Source organism: Protopterus annectens, chromosome 9.part0 (genome assembly GCF_019279795.1).
Source record: "Protopterus annectens isolate FY-2018-M chromosome 9.part0, PAN1.0, whole genome shotgun sequence".
Taxonomy (NCBI): Eukaryota; Metazoa; Chordata; order Ceratodontiformes; family Protopteridae; genus Protopterus; species Protopterus annectens.
The window spans coordinates 1,379,933,728-1,379,961,227 of NC_056743.1; the positions used below are offsets into that span (position 1 = coordinate 1,379,933,728).

Here is a 27,500-nt window from a genome sequence, read left to right on the forward strand (position 1 = left end):
TACAGTGATTAACTAGAAATATATGGACTGAAAGTATTCCACACAGAGAAGTTTCTTACACTGTTTTATTTCACATTTTGAAAGAACTCATTATTATTCTGTGTGAAAAATGCATAACTTATATGATATAAAGTATTTGCACTGTGTACAGCCCCTACATGGCCTATAACCCAATATTCTATCATGCCCCAAAAATGATTGCTTTCAGTACCTAGTTACAGATTAAGAATGAGGTTGATTTGCTATCTAGGAATGAATTATTACAATATTAGTCATCAGGATATAGGGGACTGACATCCCTATTAAATTTTTACTCACATATGGGTCTAATACATTTTGTACACACAGGATAATAAATAAGCTTTTATTTATAGATGCCATACATTTGTTTATGTGTTGCACAGCATAGAATTAATTCCTCATTAATGTATACACATGATGGTCAAAGGCTAGATTAATGTGCATGCACTGCCCATTTACTGTTTTTGCCTTATCTTTTCAAAAAGCAAAACAAAAAAAAAATCCTTGTTTCCTGCCTTTCTAAGCTAGTATAGTCTAGTTTTCAGGCTAGTGCTGAATTCAGGGCTGTGTTACAAGTTTCTGAGTTGCCCATACCTTACTTGGATAGAAGGAAGTTTCTCTGTTCACCTGTGAAAGAGGGGAGCTTTGAGCAGCTTATCTGTCCCTGGAGGAGTGGTTCCAGCCCAGAAGTTAGTAGTTTATTGTCCATTTTGGGCTAATTTCTATCTCTTTCATTTCCCCGCTATAAAAACTGCGTTTGCATAGTTTTGTGCGTCGGGCAGTGACGGTTAACTAGGGTTAAATTATTCCCGGCTCCACTAAGTCTCCTCTTCAGTCTTTCCCTTGAAACTAGTTTAACTCTCAATCTAAGCACTCAAAAAGCATCCTACAGCCCAGCACTTGCTCAGACCTAATAGCAAGCACTAATATACCCTGACATTTGATTGCCCAGCAGGGCAAGGCTCTTTATTCACCCTTCACCAGCCAAGCGACTAAGCAGCTCACCCTACTATTCAGGCATGACCAAAGGGCAATTTCAGGTGTACTCTCCAGTCCAGCTGGTGAATCTGGGTATTCTGAAGCAATGTTGCAACTGCCTCATGTACACAGACAACCCTCTCATCCTACTACAAAACACTAACATATGCGAGAGATGCAATTATGCAGCCAAATTGCAGGCTAAGCTGTCTCCACCCAAGACTGGAACAGACAGTCAAGAGAAGAAGGTTAACACTTGCACCACACCTCCAGCTACAACATAGACCTACTAAACCAGCACTGGTAAAAAATACACATAAAAACACAAAATCATACTCAGAGGCTCTAAATAAAAACCTGCAAAAGCATCAGAGACCTCCAAAGCAGACACCCAAACAACCTGTACCTCCCGCAACAAACCAGACAACACATAAAACACATAATCAATGTGCCGCACAATCACAGCCCTTAAGGAAAAATAACATACCTAACACACTAGTAATAGGTGACTCTATAGTCAGGCACACTGACGTCTCACTCACTAGGCTGGACAAGCAGAAGGTTACTGTTAGCTGCCTGTTGGGAGCCAGAATCCGCCACATAACACAAGCACTCAGGTCACTCCAGAACAAGTACAAACATGACTCTGTCACTGTTCATGTTGGTGTGAATGACCTGAGATGTACCTCCCTTGACTACATGAAAAGAGACATGGAAGAGCTCTCTGATCATGTAGCCCAGGCTGGTATGACCCTGACCCTGAGTAGCATCCTGCCCTCATCAGGAATGATACCTCAGTATAAAGAAAAAATGATCAATTTCAACAATTGGCTAAGCTTCTTGTGTCATTCAAGGGGATCCAGTGTCTGTCAGCCTGGGACAGCATGCTCAGCAAGCCGCATTGCTTCGCAAGAGACAGCTTGCACCTGTCACCCCTAGGCTTTCGATACTGGCCAAGGCTCTTGCTGCCCCCATAGTGCCTTTTTTATGCAAGGCTCAAAAGTCAAACCCACCTCTGTAAACAGCACAATTAACAAAAAAACTGAGGGTTATGCTACTCAATGCCAGGAGTTTAAATCTCAAAATGCATGCGCTCGAAGCACTCCTTAGTATGGAAAATGTCGACATCTGTACAGTAACTGAAACCTGGTTCAAGGCTCCAGAGAGCACCCCAGCACTACTGGGCTACAACTCGTACCACACGTTTTGGCCACAGAACATGGACCAAAACACAAAAGGGGGGGGTGTATCCATATTCATCAAGGATACCTACACCTCCAGGTTAGTGGTGCAGCATGATGCCTCTGAGATCATCCATGTGCAACTAACATTGGACAAATCTGCAATGAAAATTGTGGCCTGTACAGATCACCCTCCATGACCCAGGACTGCCACTCCACCTATCTGGAGATACTGGAAAACATCAAGGTCCTACCAAACACCCTGATATTGGGTGATTTCAATTACTCTACCATTAACTGGGAAAACTACTCCTACTAAAAAACATGGGCGACAGGTGTTCCACACCAGAGGTCAACCCGTTACTGGTTAGATCAGACCATAAACTAATCACTCTGGATGTCCACACCCCACCACCACCCGCAACTAAGGAAACCACAGTAAAAAAATGTTCTAAAGCAAACTTCACCTTACTTAAGACAGAGGCGGTAGGTTTCACAGCCCCATGCTAAAGGATAATGCTGCCCAAGATGCAGAAACCTTTACAAATGCACTCTTTGAGTACCTACAAGGATGCATGGATCATGCCATCCCCTAGCAAAACCAAGACTCACTACTCTAAGAGAAGGAAACCAGTCTGGTGGACCCCTGCCATAAACAGGCTATACAATAGAAGGAAGAAACTAGTTCAGAATAAAAGCAAATCCCAAGAAGGAAAGACATCCCTGATCAGTATCAGTAAGAAACTAAGGTCCCTCATAAAATCATCCAAGGCTAACTTAGAAAGAAAAATAGCCAAGGATTCAAAAGATAACCACAAAGCCTTCTTTAGCTATGTTAAGAATCTAAGTGGCATCTCGCAGATATGCACTGAACTAGTGCAAAATAGCACAAAATATACTGAACCTACTGATATTGCCAACATCCTGGCAGACAGATTCATTGCAAACTTCACCCCCCTCTCACCCCCAAAAGGGCCCCCAACTATACAGGAAAAGTGTAGTGTCTCAAAAATTACAGATGCACAGGTGAAAATAGCCCTTTCAAAAGCCAAAAACACAGTGTCAATGAGGCCAGATGGTGTCCTAGGCTGCATCTTGCATGAACTACAGAATGAACTAACACCCCATCTAAACACGCTGTTCATCCTCAGCCTCTCCACAGGCTATGTGCCCATAGAATGGTGCACAGCAACAGTTATTCCACTCCACAAAGGAGGGGCCACAACTAACCCTAGTAACTATCGCCTCATAAGCCTAACTAGCCTGGTCTGCAAGGCTATGGAGCTCTTCATCTTGTAACTCATTAACAAAGACATTGGGAACCTCCAAACACTTGACCCGACCCAGTTCGGCTTTGTTAAGTTCAGATCATGCCTACTAAACCTGGTTGACTTCTTCGAGAAAGTCATCAAGGCCATAGACGAGGGAAAGGTTGTTCACACAGCCTACCTTGACCTACCTCGCCAAGGCTTTCGACATCATTCCCCACTCGGGTATTACAGAAAAACTCACCAGCCTGAACATAAACCCCTACACCATGAGATGGGTTGCCAACTGGCTTACAGACATAACTCACACGGTAAGAATAGTGGGCTCCAGGTCTGACTCTAAACCAGTCACAAGTGGTGTCCCTCAAGGCCCAGTCTTGGGATCCCTACTGTTTGCCATATACTTCTCAGAAGTACAGGTAAACACAGGAGGACTATGGCTAACCAAGTTCACCAATGACTGCAAACTGCGAGCCATAACTGACTCTCCAGCTGACGACATCCTCTAAAAGGGCCTTACTGAGATGAACACCTGGTGTCAAAGTCATGGTCTCAAGCTAAATGCCAAAAAATGCATAGTCATCCCATTTGGGAAAAACAAAATACCCACAAATTAGGCAGCCCCCTTAATACAGAAGAGGTAATAAGAGATCTGGGGACCCAGGTAGATAGTAATCTCTCCTTTAACAATCATATTGCCAAAGTAGTTAGGAAATCCTTCTATGTGGCCCATTTAATTACTAAAGGGTTCACATCTAGAAATAAAGAGGTTATAGTGCCCTTCTACTCGTCACTCATCAGACCCATCATAGAGTACAATGCCCCATTTGGGATGTACCTCACAAGACACTTTCAACAGCTGGAGAGATCACAAAAGTACCTCACCAAGAGGATTACTGGCCTCAAACATACGTCCTATGCAGCCCGACTGAAAAAACTTGGGCTGTACTCAGTTGCATATCGCTTACTCAGAGGTGATCTCTGCCTGACTTACAAAGCCATGTCCAACTCAGAATTGATGGACATGCTTCACCTAAAGAAATCCAAGTCACTGCGAGCCATGCACTCTAGTGAGCTAAACCTTGCCACAACAATAAATAGAACATGCTGGAGGGATAAGTTCCTGTCACAGAGACTCCCCATGCTTTGGAACAAAATTCCAAACTACATTAGGCAGACCCCCTCACTAACACTCTTCAATAGAATCCTTGACGAGTGGATGGGTAACAGAAAATACACCCCTGGGATCACTTCATTGGCTCAGCTTAACAGAGGATCAGTTAATTAATCAATGGGGTGGCAAAAGCCGACACACTCTGGCTAGGCTTATAAATGCCCTTGGGCAGATAGCCTAGTACCTACCTATGAACCTATGAACCTATGCATTTTCTCAAGTCCCTGATTACTGGTTTAACATTTAGGGCTGTGTTGTCAATACGATAGTTTGCAGGGGTGGCTGACTTCCCAAAGTATACTATTATACATTTCTTGGTATTTCATTTTAGTCCATGGCTCTGACTCCTTTTGTCTGTGTCAGCCCTTTTTAGAGGACATTAGTATCGATGTGGGATATCTATGACTACTCCTAATTTGCAATCATCTGCAAATCTGGTCAGCCAGAGGACCTTGATGTTAGTTTTGACTTCAAAAAAGTAGATGCCAAAAAGGAGAGGTCTCAGGACATGTCCCTGAAGGGCTCCACTGGTGACTGGCCTCATTGTAGAAGTGGTTTCTCCAGTTCTGACTTCCTGTGTCCTGTCTATAAGGCAGCTGGCTAACCATTGGTGACATAAGAGTTTACACCTAGCCTTATGCGTTTCTCAACAATGCCCAAGTGGAGTATTATGTCAAATGCCTTGGCCAGGTCAAGGTAGGCAGTGTGAACTGCTTTGACCTTAGTCCATTGCTTTGGTGATTTTCTCAAAAAAGTCCACAAGGCTCAGTAAGCATGACATGCCCTAGATGAAACCAAACTCTGTTGAATCTAGTGTATGGAAGTTCCCATGTCATTATTGATCACCATGATAATTCTTTTGATGGCTTTGTATATGAGACTAGTGAGACTTATGGGTCTGTAGATGAGCCACTATTATGCAGATGGGATAACAGTTGCTATTGTCCATTCAAGAGGCATGCTTGTTCTTTTGGTTCCCTGTGTGCTTGTAGAATAAGATGCCACTCCTTCCACTTCATGTCCAAATACTGAGGGAAACACTGACTTAGCTGACCGCCAGATAGGTCATATTAATTTCAAGAAAGATCAATAGGAAGATAATTACCCTAAAGATAATACAGAGAGAATGCAAAGGAAACCAAAAGAACAAATTATGGCCCCTACATACCCCTGCTTCAAGCTAAGAAATGACCTGGTATACAGACTAACTAAAGAAAGGGAGCAGGCACCAGGCCAGTTATTAATTCTGAAACCTTTTAGAACACTTGTAGTGAAATTAATACAGAGACACATTTTGGATGATCATTTAGGAATGGACAAACCAAACCCTAGAGATTTTTGATAGATTTTATTTTACCTGAATCTTGAAAACTTAGAGAACTTTTGTGCAGAGGGTTAGTGTAAAAGGCCAGAACCAAACCCAAAATGTAACAATGCTTTGCTAGCTTTGCACATTGTAGAAGTACCCTTAAATGTACAGCAATGGACATTGTGGGTCTACTTGTGAAACCAAATAATGCCCACCAGAATATAGTCTAGTAAACATTGACTATTCAACAATATTTGCTGAGGAAAGACTCATATGAATAGTCAATGCAAAGTCCATAGTGAAAGATCTAGTAATGTTCTTCTCTAGGGCTGAAATTCCCTGAGAAATTCTTAATGACCAAGGTACCCCATTCACACTGAGAGTGATGCATTAACCATGTCATTGAAGGTGAAAAAGCCAGAGACATCTGCATACCTTACTCAAGCAGACTGGTAAAATAAACACTTCAACAAAACATTAAAATATGTTTTGCAAAAGTCTGTAGGGACAGAAAGGAAAATTATTGTGACCAACTGCTACTAGGTTAGTACTAAGCTAACTGCCCTTGGGAGACATTTTAAGACTAGCCAATTATCTCGTGAGACTCAAACCCTGCACTTTATGCTTGTAAGGCGAACACCTTAGCCATTAAGCCAACCTCCCAACCCTTTACTTTTTCTTTGCTGAGAGAGAAAAGTTCCCCAAATGTCAAATGGATTCATACCATACGTATTATTAGCAAACATCATCAAGGCCTGACAGACTCAACAAAATGTAATAGGACATTTTTTTCTGATCCGCAGGACAAGTTCACAACTGAGTTACCATCAGCAAGAGAGCATATTGAGCGGATACAACAAGCACAATAAAGAATGTCTGACAGTAATGCTTGTCTGAGACAGTTCAAAGCAGGAGACATTGGTAGTTGTATGTGTACACAGTGCTGAAAAAGAAGTTCCTTCCAAAGTGGCAAAAGACATTTGCAGTTTGGAGAAAATAAGTGAGGACAAGGGGGAAAAGAAAAGTGTAACAGCTGTATCACACAAGTGTTCTACAGCTCTGGACAGAAACTTCTATTAAGGTTTCTGTATTAAGTGTTTACAGGGAAAAATAAGGTTCTCTGAACTCAAAATATGAGAGATGCTATCAGTGTCTCATGAAGAAGTGAATAAATGTTTCTTCAAAAATAAGGACATATTTTCAGAGTTGCATGATAAAACCAGTTTAAATCAGCACAACACAAAAATTGTGCCTGGAGATAAAGTACAATTAAACCCTATTAAATACCAGAGTAGAGTCTCAGTACCAAGCAATAGAGCAAAGTACAAAAAATGCTTAAACTTGGGGTTGTAGAATACCAGCATGAATAGAATGGTCCCATGGTTCTCTTCCTTCATCTTCATGGGGTGACATGGCTTTGCAAAGTCTTCAGGAAGCCATATCCTATACCCTGAGTGGATGAACCGATTGCAAAATGAGAGAAGGCTAAACTTCTGTCCAGTTTCAACATAACCAAAGCCGTTGGTAAATTCCACTAGTCCAGGACACTAGCCCTAGATACTTATGATAAAAATGGCATTTCTTGCACGTGATCAGCTCTTACACTTTAGAAAGTGGCCCTTTTGCCTCCATGGAGTCTCTGCAAAATGTGAAGAGCTTATGGATGAAATTTTTAGATGCCACACTTGATAAGCACCACTCTACTTTTATGATTTTGTAATATTCTCTGAACACTGGAAGAGCCATCTGCCCAAAGATAAAGTGATTGTATAGTCTCTGCATCAGGCTAGACCATTGGCATATTCAGTTAAGTGCATGTTAGGCATGTCAGAAGCCCAGTCTCTGGGCTATGTAATAGCCTGTGATACCAGAGGCTGAAAAAGTACAAACAGTGCAAAAGAGGTCCATCTCAAAAACTGAATGCAAATGAATGCTTTTCTGGGTCAGGATAGCCATTATCAGAAATTTAGTCATAATTTTTCTAGAACTGCTTTATTGTTTGCTGACTGACCTGGCTAAAGGTTCAGCTCCATTAATGGTGTGGTAGACAAATGCAATGGAACAAGTCTTTATTCATCTAGAGAATATACCACTCCTGGAGCCGTATTTATAGCCTCTGATGTTTCAGGGGCCTTGGAGGCAGGTATAGGTGCAAAATTGTCTCGGGTTTTCCATGGAGATGACCACTGCTCTGCCGTATTAGTAGGAAACTTTGTAATACTGAGAAATTCCATAAACTATAGAAAGAGAGCATTTAATGCTTCTGAAATATTACCTTCTGAAGAGCTAGGTTATACTCATCACAGATCAGGCACCCCTCAATGATTATTCTGACACAAGGACGCCAACCCAAAGATATCTCTGTGGGCAATGATCCTCCAAACGTTCAGCTTCAAGGTAACATATCAGCCAGTCTGCAGCCATCAGAATGCAGATGGGCTTTCCCATGCATACATTCTATCTGCTGAGGCTCAAACCTATGGTTCCACCCTGGGGAGCAGGGTCATTGTAACATAGTGAGACTGATTGCATTAAATATGCTAGCTCAGAAGGGTTATGTAGCCTAGTGTTGGATGATCTTTTTAAGGATGTTAGCCAAGAAACTAACTTCTCCTTGATGGAAAGGAGCTAAACGTTTTAGAGAAAAAGCCAACTGGATTTATCTCTGCCTGTGTGGAAGGGTAAGATATTCTGGTTCAGCCCTCTCTGTGGCATTGAAAATAGACCTGCTCTATTATTATGAAGTCTCTGTAAGTATTGTTCAGATATTTTGCTAGCTGCTGTGCCAAAACCCTATGGGTAAGATTGCTTTGGACTTTAATGTAAAAAGCTAACCTGAGATGAGAAGATAATTTTATTGCAGACTGAATTGTTTTGTATGAATTGTATTTTTCTTTCCTAATCATTCTTTACTGCAAATAAATATGAACTAGTACTTCATTACAATAAAACAATCTCTCTCTCTGTAGATATATATATATATATATATATACACACACACACACACACACACACACACACACACACACACACACACACGCACGCACTTGCACACACACACACACACACACACACACACACACACAAACACACACACACACACACACACACACACACACACTTCTTTTGACTTAATTAGGCCCTTCACATTTTAGCTCTAACTTGCTAAGCAAATGGCAGCCCAAAACAGTGGTAAATTAAAGGGCAATGAAGAATTGTTAGTAGTCCCTGTTTTTTTTCCTTATCCACAACTATCAACTGCCACCAGCTCCTCTCTTCATTCATCAGGTCTACAGGACCCACCTTTAACGCAATCATAATTAACCTAATCCTTTCCAAGGCCAGAGATTCAGAAAGCTATTTTGGCATCATATTGCTGCTGGAGAATATGCTTTAACCTCCACCACCACCTCACAGCAGCTTTACGAGATTCACAATTACTATCTTTAGGAGATAAATGTGCACTTCCACACATGCACAACCTCCTGACCAGGACAGATACATCATATGCAACACCAAGCTTGACAGACCTTTAATGCTGCTATCACAGGGAGCCTAGCCTGCATCCCTCCTCCCAGAATGGAGACATTGATATCAGCTTTTCATTCCAAACTACCTGTGTCCCCTCTGACATCCGTCCATAGTGCTAAATGAATACAGGTCATCTGAGGTGCATTTATCCCACAGCATCACAAGAACATTAAAGTTGAGGACTGTTTTTATTTACTTCATTTCATTTGCCTTCTAGAAGACTTCTAGCTACAAGAAAAAGAAAAAAAATCAAACTGCTGGATCCTTAACCAATGACTTTCGACATTCCTGTTCTTTTCCAGGCATATCAACAGGAAAAGGTCCAGAACAAGAGTGCTATCTCCTCCAAGTCAAGAGACAAAGCTGTACAGGTGAATTAATCTATATCTATTTGATACTTTATCACCTCTTCAAGCTATTCAACAGTTAAAAATGAAGGTATGCATAAAATTCTGTCCATGTTCATATCCACCAAATGCAGATTTTTTTTTAAATAAAGGACACCAATAAATAAGAGCTGTCTGCATTAAATACACCTATCCAATATACTGATTTTATATGCCAGAATTTAATAATGTGCAATTATCTAATATAGATTACCTGAATATAGTTGCCATTCCACAAGATGTTGTTCACATCGATTGTGATTTTGTTTTGGTAAGCCCTCATGTCTATTTTTCCCACTTTTACTAACTTGAAGTCTCCATGAGGAAATATCTGCACATTGATAACATCAAATAAAGCAACTGCATCTCCATTAATGTCAAACAGTATTTCTTCTCCAGTGCTAGAGTAAAAATAGACATTCTTCAAATAATTCAAAACCTAAATGGAATAATAAACAGATTAGCATAAGATAATAGACTGTTTTATTATCAAACAAAGTGAATGTAGATGTCAAACATTTGGCATTCTTTGGGCAGCAATGAGTTATTGCAGAGACAAAATGTACTGTACAATCAAAATTACTCATAAAAATATTGAGTACATTAGGCAATAGCGTAGTTGCTCATTTTCTAATACTGATATTATTATTTCAGCTCTTCATTGCATCTGAGAGTGGCGGTCCCTTCCAACAAGTATCAGGAAAATGTCAATAACCATTTGTAGGTGGAAAGCCAGTTTACCTCAGGGCATTACACCCCCCCCCACACACACACACACACACACATACACTAATGGTATTTCAACAAGAAAACCAAAGCCTATGAGTCCAAATGATAACCACTGTAGTAATGTGCTTCGGAACAATGGAATACCACTCAATCTCTGCAAAATCGACTAACATTCCAGCAACTCAGAAACAAAGCCAAAACTCAAGTCAAGCTAGATAAAAAAAATACTATACCAACATGCAAATCACAAATCAAAACAACCCACATAAATTCTGATCAGCTATCAAAAACTATCCTATACCCCAGACAGACATCTCTCCCACCCCCCACAACCACCCCAAACTTGGGCACAACTGCTGAACAATTTAACAGATATGTCACCAAAAGTATCCTAGCACTATCCAAAAATAACAGTTCACCACCACAGACTTCACCACTATGAGAAACTAGAAACAACAGCACCTTCTCCTTCCATCCTGTCTCGACAAATACCATAAAAAATTGATTAAAAAATTGAAACCAACAACAATTGCAGCTGACTACCTCCCAACAGAATATCTCAAGATGTCAGCTGATGCTATAGCCTACCCGGTATCAATTCTAATCAACAGATCAACCACTGAACACCAAGTCCCACATCTCTGGAAAATCTCTTAATTCCTCTCAACAAATGAGGCATTTCAACAGAACTATCAAATTATAGATCTACTGCCATATTATCTCCTCTATCCAAAATTTTAGAAAGGTGCATACATTCTCAATTTATGCACTACCTCTCAATCAATAATCTCCTAGTTAGCTCCCAACATGGTTTCAGACCTTATCACAGTACAACTACTGCCCTCTTAAGCTTCACCAACCCAATCAACCTACATAGGCATGAAGGCAAAATAGTCTCATCAGCCTTCCTTGATATGTTCAAAGCCTTTGATACGGTCTCAGATACAAAACTTCTAACAGTCCTCTCCTGCCTAAATCTTAGCTCATCTACCCTCTCTTGGTTCCAAAACTACCTAACTGGCATCAAGCAGTAAAGTTGTCACAAGACATCTCTACATTACTGCCAGTCACATTAGGGGTGCCTCAAGGCTCCATTCTTAGTCCCCTTTTCAATATCTTCACTAATAATCTCAACACACCTACTTCTCTAGCTACTCTCATCCAATATGCAGATGCAGATGACTCCACACTAATATATGCAGCCCACACCTTTCAAGAACTATAGGAAAAAAACACAAAAATCCTTCACAGCAGTGGAAGCATGGCTTTCCAATTCAGAACTTGTACTTGACCCTAATAAAACCAAGCTAATAATCTTCCACCCTACTAGAGCTACTGACCCCCCCCCCCACACCCAACTTTTCCATAATTGCTGCAGGTAACACAACAACTGAACTTGTTACACAGACCAAACTCCTAGGTGTCATCATTGATTACAACATGAGATTCCACCAACACATATCACAAACTATTAAGAAAGTGCACAAAAAATGGGTACTCTATATAAAAACAAACATTTCCTAACCAACAATACCAAAGTAGCCATTGCAAGAACTCACCTACTTTCAAGACTTCTTTATGGCTCACCCATACTCATGAACCTCAGAAAATCTGACCTATGTAAACTAAAAAGGGTCTATATTAGATCATCGAGGTGATTAATACTTCGAATGGTCTAATATCGACCTGAAAACAGCGAACGCTGAAAATATATAAGCTGCAGATAGCCAAATATTTTCCTAGGGAAAGAATTTGGTTGTCTTTTTCTGTGGCTTCACTATTTTCAGCACTGTGGTGGAAAGTTACGGGTTGGGTTCAGGTAAGTGTGCAATTGTGTGGACATTAGGGTTAGGGCGGGGTATGTGAGTTAGTGTTAGGGTGCGGGTGAGGTGAGTGTGTGATAGTGATAGAATTTAAGGTTAGGGCAGGGTATGTGAGTTAGGGTTAGGGCGCGGGTAAGGTGAGTGTGCGATAGTGACAGACTTTAGGGTTAGGGCGGGGTATGTGAGTTAGTGTTAGGGCGCGGGTGAGGTAAGTGTGTGATAGTGACGGAACTGAGGGCTAGGGTTTGGGTTAAGGATAGTGGATAGATAGTACTGTATGTACAGTTTAGTGTAGGGTTAGATGCAGGATTTTAAGTGTATGTGTGTGGATTGCTGTTTTTTTGGTGTGCTTGTGTTGTGTGTGTGTTTCTCAGAACAGTGAATTTTTTCCCATGGAAAACGTTTGCTGTTCTGAGCTTTCGATGTTTTTAGATTTTGTGGTTAGAAGTTCGAGGTTGTTGTATTCGATGATGTGCTGTTTCATTGAACTGATGTAGACCCAACTAAAAACATGTTATTGCAAAATAGCTAAATTGGCTGCTGACTCCCCCATACAGAACACACCACTGTCTAGTACTAAAAATATCATCTTGCTTAGAATTCCCACATCTTCTTCACTGCAACTAGCTGACAATGCCACACAAATTACTTAACCAGCCAGGCAAAGCACCTGTCCTACAAGACCTACTAGAACCTTATTCTAACCATAGAATATTATGCTCTGTCAACAAATCCTTAGTAATAGTTACCAAATCTACAAATTCCCCAGGTGATGCTCTCTACTCCAGTTATGTAGCCAAAATCTGGAACTCCCTTCCTCTAGAAGTCAGAACTTTAACTAATATTACCCACTTTAAACAATGCTCAAAGACCATCTGACAAACAAATGGCTTTGTTTATGTAATTCTCCAGGATAAAACACACTTTTTTCTCTTTTTACTTCTACTATCCAGAATTATTACACTTCCTTCCCATTACTTTAACACCCTATAAGAATCTATTAACATATTTGAAAATACCATCTTCCTGATTTCCTTCACTCTACTATTCTACTAGCCATAATATTCCCATCACCATTCATAACTCTATCTCTCAAATAAAGCAGTCGCTATAGACAAAACATTCTTCTAGTCTGTATACATCATTTACCCATAATTTGTTAGCATTGTTCTACCTTATACCTGATTCTACCTGCACTTTGTACCTTCTACTTGACATAATGATACATTTCTTCTCCTCATTTCTGCTTATACTTAACTTTCTGTTTTCACTCCTATCCAATGGCACTTTAAACCTGACAAAATACTATTATGTCTATTTCTATTTCACTCAAACAGTTAACCTCCTATTTTGTCACTATGCTTGTATACACTGAAAAACGTTTACTTTTTCTCCTTTAACTATTGTTATAAGATTTTTATTTACTTATGGACCAACTTGCTTTTGTAATAATGTTCTCATATATATTTTGTCTGTTTTATGTGTAAGAGCTATTCTCCCCATGCCTCCGGAAAAACCCAGTCAGACTTTCCCAGTAAATAAATGAAAAATAAAAATAAAAATAAAAAAATAAAAATGTAAAATAAAATAAAGAAAAAATTGTTAGATCTGACCATTAAACCAACTCATTTGAAATTAAATCCAAACCAGAGACCCCTTCCATCCAGTATACCTTTAGAAATTTCTTTAAGACAATATACCTACTCCTACTAATATGTTGGCAAGTTTCAAATCTCTACCAAACCCAATTAATTCCAACAAATACATGAAAAGTGTTGCATTGAAGATGTTGTATCCTATAGGAACAAGTTCATACGTTCATAGGTTCATAGGTTGGTACTAGGCTATCGGCCCTAAGGCCTATGCAAGCCTAGCCATAACAATTCCCTGGAAATTTCTTCCCACAATATTTACTTCTCTGGGCCCCTGTCTAGCAGGGTGAATGACATAATCCCCGGGGTAAATTTCCTATCTCCTATCCAATCATCAAGGTTCCTTTTGAAGAGGGCCAATGAGGCGCTCTGCATGACATGTATGGGCGGTCTATTCCAGAGTATGGGGAGTCTCTGGGTCAGGAACATATCCCTCCAGCATGTTTTGTTCATTGTGATGATAAGGTTTAGATCCCTGGAGCGTGTGGCTCTGAGGGATTGGGATTTCTTTAAGTGGAGCATGTCCAACAGCTCAGGGTTTGACATGGCCTTGTATGTTAAGCAGAGATCGCCTCTGAGTAGACGATATGCCACAGTATAGCTGGAGTTTTTTTAGACAGTCAGCATATGGCATCTGCTTTAGGCCTGTGATTCTTTTAGTGAGGTATTTCTGTGGCCTTTCCAGCTGTTGCAGATGTCTTGTGAGGTACATACCAAATGGGGCATTATACTCTATAATGGGTCTAATGAGGGATGAGTACAGTGGGACAATGACCTCTTTTTTTCTGGATGAAAAGCCCTTAGTGATGAGGTGTGCCACATAGAAGGATTTCCTGACTGTTGTGGCAATGTGGTTATCGAAAGTGAGACCACTGTCCACTTGAGTCCCTAAGTCTCTCATCACACTTTCGATGTTTAATGTCCTGCCACCTATGTGGTAGTTCATGGGTACATGTTTTTTTCCAAAGGGGAGAACTATACATTTCTTGGCATTAAGCTTGAGCCCATGGCTCTGGCACCAGGCATCTGTTTCTGTAAGGCCCTTTTGTAGAATATCCACATCATTTGGGGATTCAATAATGGCTCCCAGTTTGCCATCATCTGCAAACTTTGTTAGCCAGAGTCCCTTAGTGTTGGCTTGTACTTCAGAGAAGTAGATGCCAAACAAGAGTGGTCCCAGGACTGAACCCTGAGGTACTCCACTTGTCACTTGTCTGGAGCTGGATTCAGAGTCTGCTACTTTTACAGTCTGAGTTCTGTCGGTAAGCCAGTTGGCAACCCATCGAGTGACATAGGGATTTATGCCCAGCTTAGTAAGTTTATCTATGATTCCAGAGTGGAAGGGCAAACCTCAAAATAATCAAGTCCTCATAGTAGAACCATAAAAATCAACAAGCTTTACAATAAAAGGAAGAGAGTTTTGACCAAAAGTAACAAAAGTATTTCCCAGAATGATAAAGCCTGCGTCTCTGAAGAAAACAGCTCAGAAGCTTAATTAAACCCAACAAAGCCAAGTTTGGAGTAAAATAGCCACCAAAGCCAAGGATAGTCATAAGCAATTTTTAGTTAGGTTTGTAATCTCAGAAGCACAATGCAGCAATGCACTAATCTGATTATGACCAATGTTACCTGCACTGTAGATAAAGAAATAGCAAACCTGCTAGCCAATAAATGCAATATAATTTTTTTAACCTCTCTCCGTTCCATCTGTACCACAAGATATACCTGATTGACTTGCCTCTAGCTATCAGAAAAGGCCAAGCTCAAAATACTGCATTGGCAGGTTCTGACAATATCAGTGGATGAATCTTAAACAACATGAGAAACAAATTAGCCTGTCCTCTAACAACACTGTTCAATCTTGGCATCCATACCGGCTTTGCACCAAATGAATGGAGAACAGCTATAGGCATTCCCCTGCATAAGGTAGAACCTTCCTCAGACCCAGGCAATTACACACCAAGTCTGACAAGCCACAATTGCAAAGCCATGGAAAGACTTATCATGCAACTAATCAATAAGGACATAAGGAAGCTCCAAACACTGGACCAGTCTCAGTTTGAATTCATTAAGTACATGTCATGTTTACTCAGTATGGTGGCCTTGTTTGAAAACGTGAGCAAAACAATCAATAAAGGTAAAATGCTACACACCATGTACCTCAACGTGGCCAAAGCTTTTGACTAGATAAGCTAAGTAAAATGGGAACAAACTCCTACATCACCTGTTGGATTGCCAACTGACTCACAAATGGAATGCAGAAATTATAATAGAGGCAGCTGCTACCTTCACAAAGAAATCTATTCACCATTGGAGTCCCCTAGGTTTCAGTGCTGGAAACTGTCCTGTCTACCATCTACTTCTCTGATTTAAAAGCCAATATCTAAGGGCTCTAGATGACTAAGTTTCAGATGATTACAAGCTAGGACCAATCATTGAATTCCCAAATTACTTAGCCATCCTTCTAAGGAAGGTTTCTCCTAAATAAATAACTGATGCTAAAATTATGAACTGATACTAAATGCCAAAAAAATGCATTATTATATCCTTTGGGAAGTTACCAGCTGATAATGCACCCCTAAGATCTGATCTAGTTGTTTGGCATTTGGGAATTTAAGTGGACAGTGACCTAACTTTTCACCAATGTGTACACTTTCATAATAATGCCATTCTACATTGTGAAGCTTATAAAACAATGGACTGCATCTAGATCTACAGATGCTATTGTCCCTCTTTACTTAACGCTCATTATGCCAGTCACTGAGTATAATGGTCCCTTTGACATGTATCTGTACAGACACATGCAACAAATGGAAAGCCAACAGACATACCTTATTAAAATGATACAAGAAGCAAACAATATGTTCTTTGTGGACTGCCTCAAAGCCTTATCACTATACTCGGTATCCAGCACACTGTTAAGAAGTTACCTGTATCTGACCATCAAGGCATCCTTCAACCCAATACTGATGGATTTACTGTGCATCAGCAAGACAAATTACATCAGAAATTCTCAGTCCAGGCATCTAATCCTCTTCTGCAACATCAATAGAATGGTTTGGAGTGACAGGTATATCTCCCCATCCTTGTAAAACAAGGCTTATCCCTGTCTGTAATATGCATGAGAAACATGTAACAATGGAATCTATAAGATCTAAGCACTGCAGCTAAGCTAGCATTTCTTTCTCAGTCTGCACATATCTAGCTTTTGCACATGTCAGAGCTCTTGACCCATAATCAACTGGCTGGCCCTCCTGTAGTAGTTCTGTCCCTAACTGTTTATGGTATAGAGGTAAAAATAAAGGCAGAAACCACCAGGCCAATGTTTCACAGCAATATTTATTAAAAAACAATAAAAGTATACTATGAGCGCTTTCGGGTGTAACCCTTCATCAGATAATCCACAAATAATTTAATACTTATATATACTAACTCTGAGATCACTCACACCTAGGTATTCTACAGTCCCTTGCACGCATGCACACATATACACACACACACACACACACACACACACACACACACACACACACACACACACACACACATCACACATATGCAAACACCACCACATCCAACACTTTAACATACTTTTACCTGCCTACCCTAACCCATACGTACAACTTACAAACACACTCACATGCATGCAAACACCTACCCAAAACCCTTACAAAACACTCACTTACCTTAAATTCCACCTAAATCCACACACTACATCAGACACCATTTACACAATACACTACCCATTGTTAGACTGTATTAAGGTTGAAAGTAATTCTGCTACAAATATGCAAAATAAATAAGGTATAAAATAAAGCTTGCATAAATGTAGAAACAGAGTTTAGCAATATGTAATTAGCATCCATAATAAATGACCGTGCCTTGAAAAATAAAGAATCTTCTTAATGCACATGTTTCCTTACAGACTCAGCAACAATGTAAAAAAATAATTTTGTATGCATGTCACACTGTCAGCAAGAAAGTTGAGCTGCTTCCTTAAAGAATGGACATGCTCTTAACAGGAAAACAATCTGTACATGTTTTTGTCATAAACAACATCAAGCAAGGAAGTTTGAATGGACATGCTTTTATAAAGTCAGCATTTGTATGTGTTTTTTCCACAAGATGTTTTCTTAAAGACAATATCAGCATTGTTTCTCTGCAGGATGGAAAACAATTGTATTACATGCTTTTCTGCAAACATCAGCAAACAGATGTTCTCATACAAAGTCCAAAATAGAATACCAAAAAGAAAAACAGGATGTAAAAAACACCATAAAAAGACTACAGCAAATGAAATTGTTAAGAAATGTATTTGCGTAGGAACACACTTGTTCCGAGGTAATGTAATATCTTTCATGCTGATCAAGAAGTAAAGTGGTACAATGTAACTCAAGCTGCAACAGTAGTCCATGTGGTTTGTTATAAGAATAAGTTATTTATTAGCTACTGCTCTTAAAGTGACAGAGTTTGGTGCTGCATCAGTGTACATTTTATAAGTTTCTGTGGGTAACAGACTGTGTATGCAACTATAACTAGACTTTGATTTCAGCAGAACCCAGCCAATAAGACTTAGTGTATTAAAAAGACTTTAGTTCCAGCACAGTAAGCAGCACCTTGATAATTACTTTTTCAATGGCAAGCCTAGCCTGCATTTAAAAATGGGGGGAGTAGGATGAGGCATGCAGAGGGTCACGTCAGTCAAATTGCAGTAACTAACATCTGTACATAGGTGTAAATTCTAAACAGAAATACTCCAGTTTATGCAGCTTGGAGCAGTAAACTTTCTCAGACGTCTGAATCCAGATTGAGCCTGCAGTGCAGGAGAGTCACAGTGCCATAAATTCATCAAGAAAGGTGACTCTCTACTTGTTACAGCTGCCTGCTGCCTGCTGTAATTCACCAGCTTCTCAAGTGACTCTGAAAAAGGATTTCCAACCATCTGCAACAACAGATTAATCACCTGTTTTCTTGCTAAGTGGCAAGACCTTTTTCTGTGTCACATTTTTTGTATGGATGCTATTAGACAGAATTCAAGCAGGTGTAAGCCAAGATTTACTCTGAATGTAGCAGAACAACCAGATAAAATATGGAGTAAACTGCAATGTTGGTATACACAACACATTAGTAAATATAAAATCTTATTAGGGCAAGTTGATAGTAAGGCATTATGCAAATGGATTACAATATTTGACTGGTATCTGAAACAAAACCATGTGTGGTATGACAAATGTTTATTGTGTAAATCATATGCAACTGCTTTTTGTGTACAATGTCATAAAAATACAGTGCATGCCATTATTGAAAGGTTAGACTGTGCAGATGAACATTTTAATGGTAAAGAACCAGAAAAAGTTAATATGTTTACATTATATTCAGATGTTGAACAGTTATGTCCTGTCACCACATATAAAAGGTTTATTTCAGAGTTGCAACAACAGTCAAATCGGTTACTGACAGAACCTTTAGTACATTTTGTTACAAAATAATGTAATAAACTTCTAAAAGACTGACACAATGAATTCAGAAAGTTTAGACAAGTTATACAAACATTTTTTTTCAAAAGTGCATAGGAGTTTTAGACTCAGCAGAACAGGTTACTGAGAAATATCTGAAAGACCATGCAACATTACAGAAAACTATTGAACAGCAGTTACAGGATAAAGAAAATAAATTAGCTGAACTGACAGAGACTGACTTCCTGCATACAACAACTGAGCTTAAAAAATTGCAAAAGAGCAGGAAACTACAGCTAATTTGTACAAAAAACATAGTTTACAATATACTTGTGTTTTGAAAATGGTTAAGCATACATAGCAGGATCTAATGTATAGACAAATCATTCTCAAATGTTTTAAAACTTTCATTTAGTTAAAGCAAGACATTTATCAGTACTACAGTAAAGTAGAGCATGTGACTGCCATTCTCATAGCACAGTCAAAAGGTAAACAAAACAGTTCTAGTGCATAAAAATCAAATGAGAGTACTTAATAGCAATAAAGATCTGAAATCAAAAGATTGACATGCATGTATTTTATTTTCATCTAAAGTACATATGTTAAAATGCAAAAGAATGAAAGGCAGACAACAGCAAATATAAATAATGTAAATATAAACAAGTGTTAGTTAAGCTAATATATATTTTGTTTTTTACAATTTTTTTATAATTGTATAGTAACACCACACCAAGCAGTTAAAGCTCTGATAGACACTTTTAAAAAGAAATAAAATCACAGATGGTATTTGTCAAGCAGTTTTTGTAAAATGAAAGGCAAGGCAGTTAAATAAATAAACAAATACTGAAATCCAAGTTACAAAAATATCTAAGGTAATTGTAAAATAATGTCTATTTATGTAGTATAAATGCATAGTTGTGCAAATCACAAATACTTAGAATTATAATAAGCATTTTATAACTGCATTCTAATATCAAGCTGCAAGTGTATTAATAGATGATTAAAGGAAAAATGCTAAAATGGTTAACTATGGTCTACAGAGTCTAAAATATGAGCTAAGACCTTCCCAAACCTGGATGAATAGTTACAGAAAATGTTGGGCAGATAAGGTAAAAAACAAGACTGATTGCCAGACAAGTGGCTTGAGTTTTTTCTAAAACATTATTGTTATTAAAACATAATTAATTGTTCACATGCAACACAAATTGGTAATTATAATAAAATGTCACAATTGTGAATACATGTCACTGATAATCTGTTTACAAGTAAATGTTAAAAATAAAAAAAAAAGAAGTTATGTCTTACCATAACGTTCCATCTGTATTGTTGATCCTCGTTCAGTCATTACACATGGGTATCGGGTCCGAGCTCAGAACCGAGCCGAAAATTTTCCAAGCTTGCGTCAGCTTCAAACTCTCGAGCTAAACTCTTACCCACAATCCCCCTCTCCCTGCTACCTCAGATTGAGTTTGCAAGTCAAAGAAGGTAGAGGCTACCTCTGGTCAAATAACCTAAGAGAACCCGATGGTGAGATCCACTAGAAACCACAGGAGGGGGAAGGAAGGAGGGTCGTAATGACTGAACAAGAATCAACAATACAGATGGAACGTTATGGTAAGACATAACTTCATTATCTGATATTGTTAATCCTTGTTCATTCCTTATGCATTGGACAGAGTCCCCAGCTACCTCTATTCCTGGGAGGCTCTCATGGAAGGACATTCCTGAGCACCATAGAACTGAAAGATGCTCTTCCCCTGGAGGCCAAATCCAATTTGTAATGATTGATGAAGGTATGAGGAGTAGCCCAAGTTGCAGCTGCACAGATGGCATGTAAAGAAGCTCTGGCATGGAAGGCAGCAGAAGTTTCCACCGACCTTGTTAAATGAGCTTTCATGGTAGTAGGCAATGAGATATTACGTTGTGTATAAATAAAGGTCACACAGTCCTTCAACCATCTAGCTAATGTGACCTTAGCAACAGCAGATCCTAATCTAGGTCCAGAAAAGCCCAAAAATAACTGGTCAGCTTTATGAAAAGGTTTAGTCCTGTTTAAGTAAAAATGGATTTGCTTCTGTATATCTAGGGTATGTATGCAATGCTCTCCTCTCTTTGAATGATTGGGAAAGAAAACTGGCAATTCAATGGCTTGATTAATGGACATTTCAGAGATCACATTAGGCAGAAATGACAGATTAGTTCTCAGAGACACTCCATCTCTATGAAAAATCAAGTATGGACTCTTGATATATAAAGCTTGAAGCTCAGAAATACATCTGGCAGAAGTAATGGCGACCAAAAACAAGGTTTTCCATGACAAATACTTGAGGTCACAAGAAGAGGCTGGTTCAAAAGGTGACACTGTCAGAGCTTGTAGAACTAATGATAAATTCCATGGTTGAATAGGTTCTGTAAAAGGTGGCTTCACATGATTCACACCTTTTATGAAGGTCTTGCACAATTTATGGGACATAAGAGAGGAATCTTGGGCACCCTCATGAAAATTATAAATTGCAGCCAAGTGAACTCTAATGATAGAGGCCAATAGACCTGATTGAAACAGGTCAGCCAGATAGTCTAGTATTATCGACACTGGTGCTGAAAAGGGGTCTACTTGTTTATCTTTCAGCCAACAGGTAATTCTTGCTCAGATAAGTAATTCTAGTGGAAGACTTATGAGAAGCAATGAGAATATCACATACTGGTAAAGAAAGATCATTCTGCCTGGCAATCAAGGGAATTGGAGTAGCCAAGCCGTGAGCTTCAGGCTGTTCAAGTTGGGATGAATCAGGTTCTGTGGATGTAAGATCAACTCCGGGGTTGGATTGAGAATCCATGGTCGATCTATTAGGTGAGGCCAAAGGAAGGGGAACCAAATCTGTCGAGGCCAATATGGTGCTATGAGGATCACCTTGCTCTTCAATCGACAGGCTTTCTTCAGAAACTGGGGAATGAGGGGAAAGGGTGGAAATGCATAAAGAAGACCCGAGGGCCAACTGTGGGCTAGAACATCTCTGGGTGACTGCCCCGGAGGGGGAATCAGGGCAAAGTAGTTGCTGCATTTGTAATTGGTTGGGGATGAAAAGAGGTCACAGCAAGGACGGCCCCAGCTGTGGAAGATCTTCACTGCTATCAAGGGATTCAGAGACCACTCGTGAGGTTGAAGAATGCACCTGCTGAGTCTGTCTGCTATCACATTGGAACTCCCGAGAATGTGCGTTACTAGAAGAAAACATTTGGTAGCCATCGCCCATTGCCATATCCTTGTGGCCTCTTGACAAAGGGGGTAAGATATGGTTCCACTTTGCTTGTTGATGTACCAGACCACAGCCATGTTGTCTGATTGAATCACAATTGTCCCAGACGGCAGCAGGGGATGAAATACTTGCAACGCCAGAAGCACTGCCCTCAGCTCTAGAACATCTATATGCAGATGGGCCTCCAGTTTGGACGAAGTGCCTTGGAATGTCTGTCCCTAACATAGCCCCCCCACCCCATCAGGGAAGCATCCATGGTCACTGTGGCCTTGGGTTGCTGGGAGGAGAAGGGATGAGATCATTGTGAGAGATTGTGTGCCATCCATCAATTTAAATCCTGTTTGCACCTGTGGGTTACATGAATCATGGCTGAAAGAGGATTCTGAAAAGGATACCATTGGGTGAGCAGTAGCCATTGTAGAAGCCTCATGTGAAACATGGTCAGGGGAATAATGGTGATAGAGGCTGCCATGGAACTCAACAGCTGTAGAACCGAGTGAGCCGTGGATTTTTCCTTTGAAAGGATTGGAAGTAGTTGTTGCTTTATCCTTAGAATTCTGTGCTCTGATATAGCAGCTCTGCAGTTTTTTGTGTCCAAGATAACCCCTATGAATTCTGTTGACTGAGATGGGGTGAGATTGGATTTTTGCCAGTTTATGGTTATGCCTAGCCTTTGAGAAGTGAGGAGAGAGTATGCCAGGGCTTTTTCCAGTAGATATCTGATGGGGGCACAAATGAGCCAGTCATCTAGGTATGGAAACACCTGGAATCCTTGAAGTCGCAAGTGAGCTGTGACAACTGCCATGCACTTTGTGAACACTCCGGGGGCTGTAGAGAGTCTGAAGGGCAGTACTCTGAACTGGTAGTGACTGGCTCCTGCACGGAAGTGCAGAAATCGTCTTGATGGCCTGTCTACGTTTATGTGGTAGTACGCATCTTGAAGATCTACAGAGCACATCCAATCATCTTTTTCCAAAAGTGGGAGGATAGACTGTATTGTGACCATCCAGAATTTTTGTACTCTCATAAACTTGTTCAATACACTGAGATCTAAAATTGGTCTCCAGTCCCCGGTTTTCTTTGGCACAAAAAGTAGTCTTGAGTAGAATCCAGATCCTATCTGGTCTGGAGGGACTATTTGGATGACTCTTTATCTTAGCAGCTTTTCAATCTCTAGTGCTGCTTCTTTAGTTTGACTGGGTGGAACGTCGGGAAGATTTTTTGAAGGGACAGGACAAAGATCGAAGGAGATATGATAACCTCTGGTTATAATCCTTTGTACCCAAGAATCGGTGGTGATGGTTAGCCAGGCAGAAGGGTACAAGGAGAAACGTCCCCCAACCACCTCCAGAGGAAATGAGTTGGGCTGCTCTTCAGGAGCTCTGGTAGGATTTACCAGGGAAAGAATCCCTGGAACCCTGGTTACGTGGACCCCCTCTGCCCCAAAAGGAGCATCATCCCTGTGAATTTCCCCCTCTGCCTCTGGGGGAGAACTTGGCCTGTGTGTCACAGAAAATACCCAGAGATTTCTTAAACCATATCATCCCAGTCTTTTGGTTTCTGGAGAGAGCACATTTCGGGGAAGAATAACAGACACCTATGGCAGAAAGGGTATTACTGTCCTGTTCACATCTGGCCAGTGTGCTTTTAACTTTGGGCCCAAACAACGAGGAGGCCTCAATGGGGGCATTAAGAAAAGAAGACTTAAAGGGTTCCGCGAAGTTGCACAAGCGCATCCAGGTGTGTCGTCTCAAGACCGCAGCTGAACCCGCTGCTCTAGCAGCTCCTTCTGATGCGTGAGATATCAGTCACATAGAGGAGTTAGATATAGATTCAATGGTGGCCAGCTAAGAGGCCACTTTGTCCTGGATCTCATCAGACAAAGCACCAGCCAAGGTTTCAGAGAGCTCAGAAACCAGATTCCCTCTGAAGCCTGGTAAAATGTGCCATATAATTCAGAGACCTGATAGCAAAGGTCGCTGAAGCAAAGGTGTGCTTCCCTATCCTGTCAAGGGCCCAGGACTCTTTGTTAGGCGGATGGACAGTCTGGCTTTCTTCTTCTGCCAGACCCTTTTTTGTTGTGGCCACCACCACCATAGCATCCACAGGAAGATGTTTGGACCAATGGGGATCCAAAGCAGGAGGGGACAAGATCTTATCTGGCCTCTGGGAATAGCTTAGACAGTATCAGGAGCCTTCCAAGCATGCTGCACGATGAGCCAGACAAGTTCATCAGCAGGTGGAGTAACCCAGGAGCTAGGGGGGGCTGGGCATGAAAGGCCTGCAGGAACACAGATTCCTCAGAGGTCAGATTAGAGGACTGCCAGTCACCTCTCTGTTTCAGGATTTCGAGGATATCACCAAAGGATAACTCAGAGGGTGACCGAGGGGATCCTTCCCCCTTATCGAAATCTGTGTCTTTGGTGAGGGACTGCTCTGTGGAGTCCATGTGCTTCCTATTACATGAACTTTTCTGGTGGACCTCCTCAGTGGGAGAAGCTGGAGAAGACAGCAGAAAAGGGGATTCCTGAGGGAATATGTCCTGCGGCCCCTGCACCCGGTGTCCACTAGGTACAACTTGTGAAACCAGTGTACCAGAAGAGGGCAGGGGTATAGACAGTCCAGAATCACCAGCAGCAGCGAAAGCCTTCTCCATCAGGTGGAAGGCTGGTCCACCCAAAGAGGAGTGCATGTCTCAGACAGGGGTCACCCCTCCCCTAAGTGGCTCAGCCTGCCAACCCAGAGTCCCTGGATGGCTGTGGAGCAGAAAACTATGTGTGTCACAACTGACATCCTGGGTTATAGCAAAACTTTCCTGCCATGAAGGCAACTGTGGTTCCTTAGTGAGATCCATAAAGGGAACAGCAGAAGGGGAAGACTGTGCTATATCCATGGACTTCAAAGGCAATGAAGGAGGAGAATAAGAACGGGTCTTTGGAGATGGGTGATCACCTCCCAAGGAAAGATAATTCCTGAGGGGTGGGATACCTCTGGCCAAGAGTACCTGGTCCACAAGATGCAACACATCATGTTCGAAAAGGCTTCTAGTGGATCTCATGGAGACTGAGGGAGAAACAGGCTTGTCCACAGAGGAGGCAGACTCGGTACCCATCTCATCTGACCTCACCGAGAACAACGGTGTCAAGAGAGACTGGACTACTGCTGTCTGCACCAAAGAAGTCATCGGTGCTGAGGTCATGGTCTGCACTGACATAGGGATCGGTGCCATAGTGGTTGTCGGTGCCGAAGCAGGAACCGGCAAAACTGGAGTCAACAATAAAGGTGTTGGTTCCGAGGAAGATCTCGGAGCTGACGTGGTTAAGGTCTGCGCCAACTGAATGGTTGGTGCCGATACAGTGGTAATGGTCTGCACCAAGGAGCCCCTCGGTGCCGATATATAGAAGGCTGCAGGAGAAGATGGAGCCAAAATCACTAATGGAGCTGAAGGCCTTAGTGCCGAAGGTCTAGGCACCAAAAGCACTGGGACTGACTGAGAGAGCTCCGGAGCCGAATCTTTAGCCTTTTTAGGTTTTGGATGGCGGGAGTCCCCAGCCGGGGACAAAGGCAAAGATTTAGTCTTAGTAGGAACATCAAAGTTTTCTTATGGGCTCTAGGAGGGGTTGAGGCCTCTGACCCAGAAATAGCATCTGAAAAGGGAGATTTTAAAAGTCCCTTCAGTAACAGCTTGTTTTTCCTTTCCATCAAGTTTCTGTTAGAAAAGTTCTCACAAATAGTACAGGATGGGTCAACAGACAAATGGGAAGCTCCCAAACAATAAACACACAAAGAGTGTGCATCAGAAGTTGGCAGTTTGTGTCCACAATCAGAACACTGCTTAAACCCCAGACTACCTTTCTTATCTGCCATGACAGCAAATTAATTAATTAATAGAGAAGATACCAGCAATGGTACAAGAGAGTACCCGAAGATATGAGAGAAAAGGGAAAAAGATTACCAACGATGGTAAAGAGAAAATACCTTGCGGTAAAAGTGATAAAGAAAGAAGCAGAAAAACCTAAAGAAATTATGAATGCTAGATGCGATAGGGTAAGAGATAATAAAATATGAACTTTCCTGACAGAAAAGTAATCTGTAAAACTATTAAACAACAAATGAATGTACTTAGCTCAAGAGATGTAGCTTGACACAACCGAATGGCAACGTGGCAAATGAAATCTGAGGTAACAGGGAGAGGGGGGTTGTGGGTAATAGTTTAGCTCGAGAGTTTGAAGCTGACACGAGCTTGGAAAATGGCCGACTTGGTTCCGAGCTCTGAACCGATACCCATGCGTAAGCAATGAATGAGGATTAACAATATCAGATCCTCAGTTACATCAAGTACAGCCAGTAGATGGGCTATAGTATACATACAGTTCAAATCAATTATGCTTGAGGGTACAAATACCTACTACTAGTAGTAGACAGCAAAGGCAACTACATATATATATATATATATATATATATATATATATATATATATATAGATATATTCTGTCATTGAAAATGGCCAACAATTATCATATCAGACAATGGTCCATAATTTGTTAGTAACTTAATAAGCAAATGCATAACCAAAGTGTTGGGCTGGCATACATTCTATTCTTACAGTATAAAGCAAATAAACAATATTGCAATACTACAGGCAGAGGGGTACTTTCTCAGTTTTACACTGACTGTATAAGCAGTACTAGAAAAGGGTCTAAAATAGAGCTACATAAAAAAATATCTTACTCCT

General features: G+C 40.7%; 1 protein-coding gene across 1 annotated transcript in view; it reads right to left on the bottom strand.

Moving 5' to 3' along the window:
• LOC122810677 (vomeronasal type-2 receptor 26-like) overlaps window positions 1-27,500 on the bottom strand; it is a 168,087-nt gene that overhangs the window by 137,307 nt on the left and 3,280 nt on the right. The window contains exon 2 of the mRNA XM_044082247.1: window positions 10,063-10,287. Within this exon, the coding sequence (XP_043938182.1) occupies window positions 10,063-10,287 (225 nt within the window). The remainder of the gene's footprint in view (window positions 1-10,062; window positions 10,288-27,500) is intronic.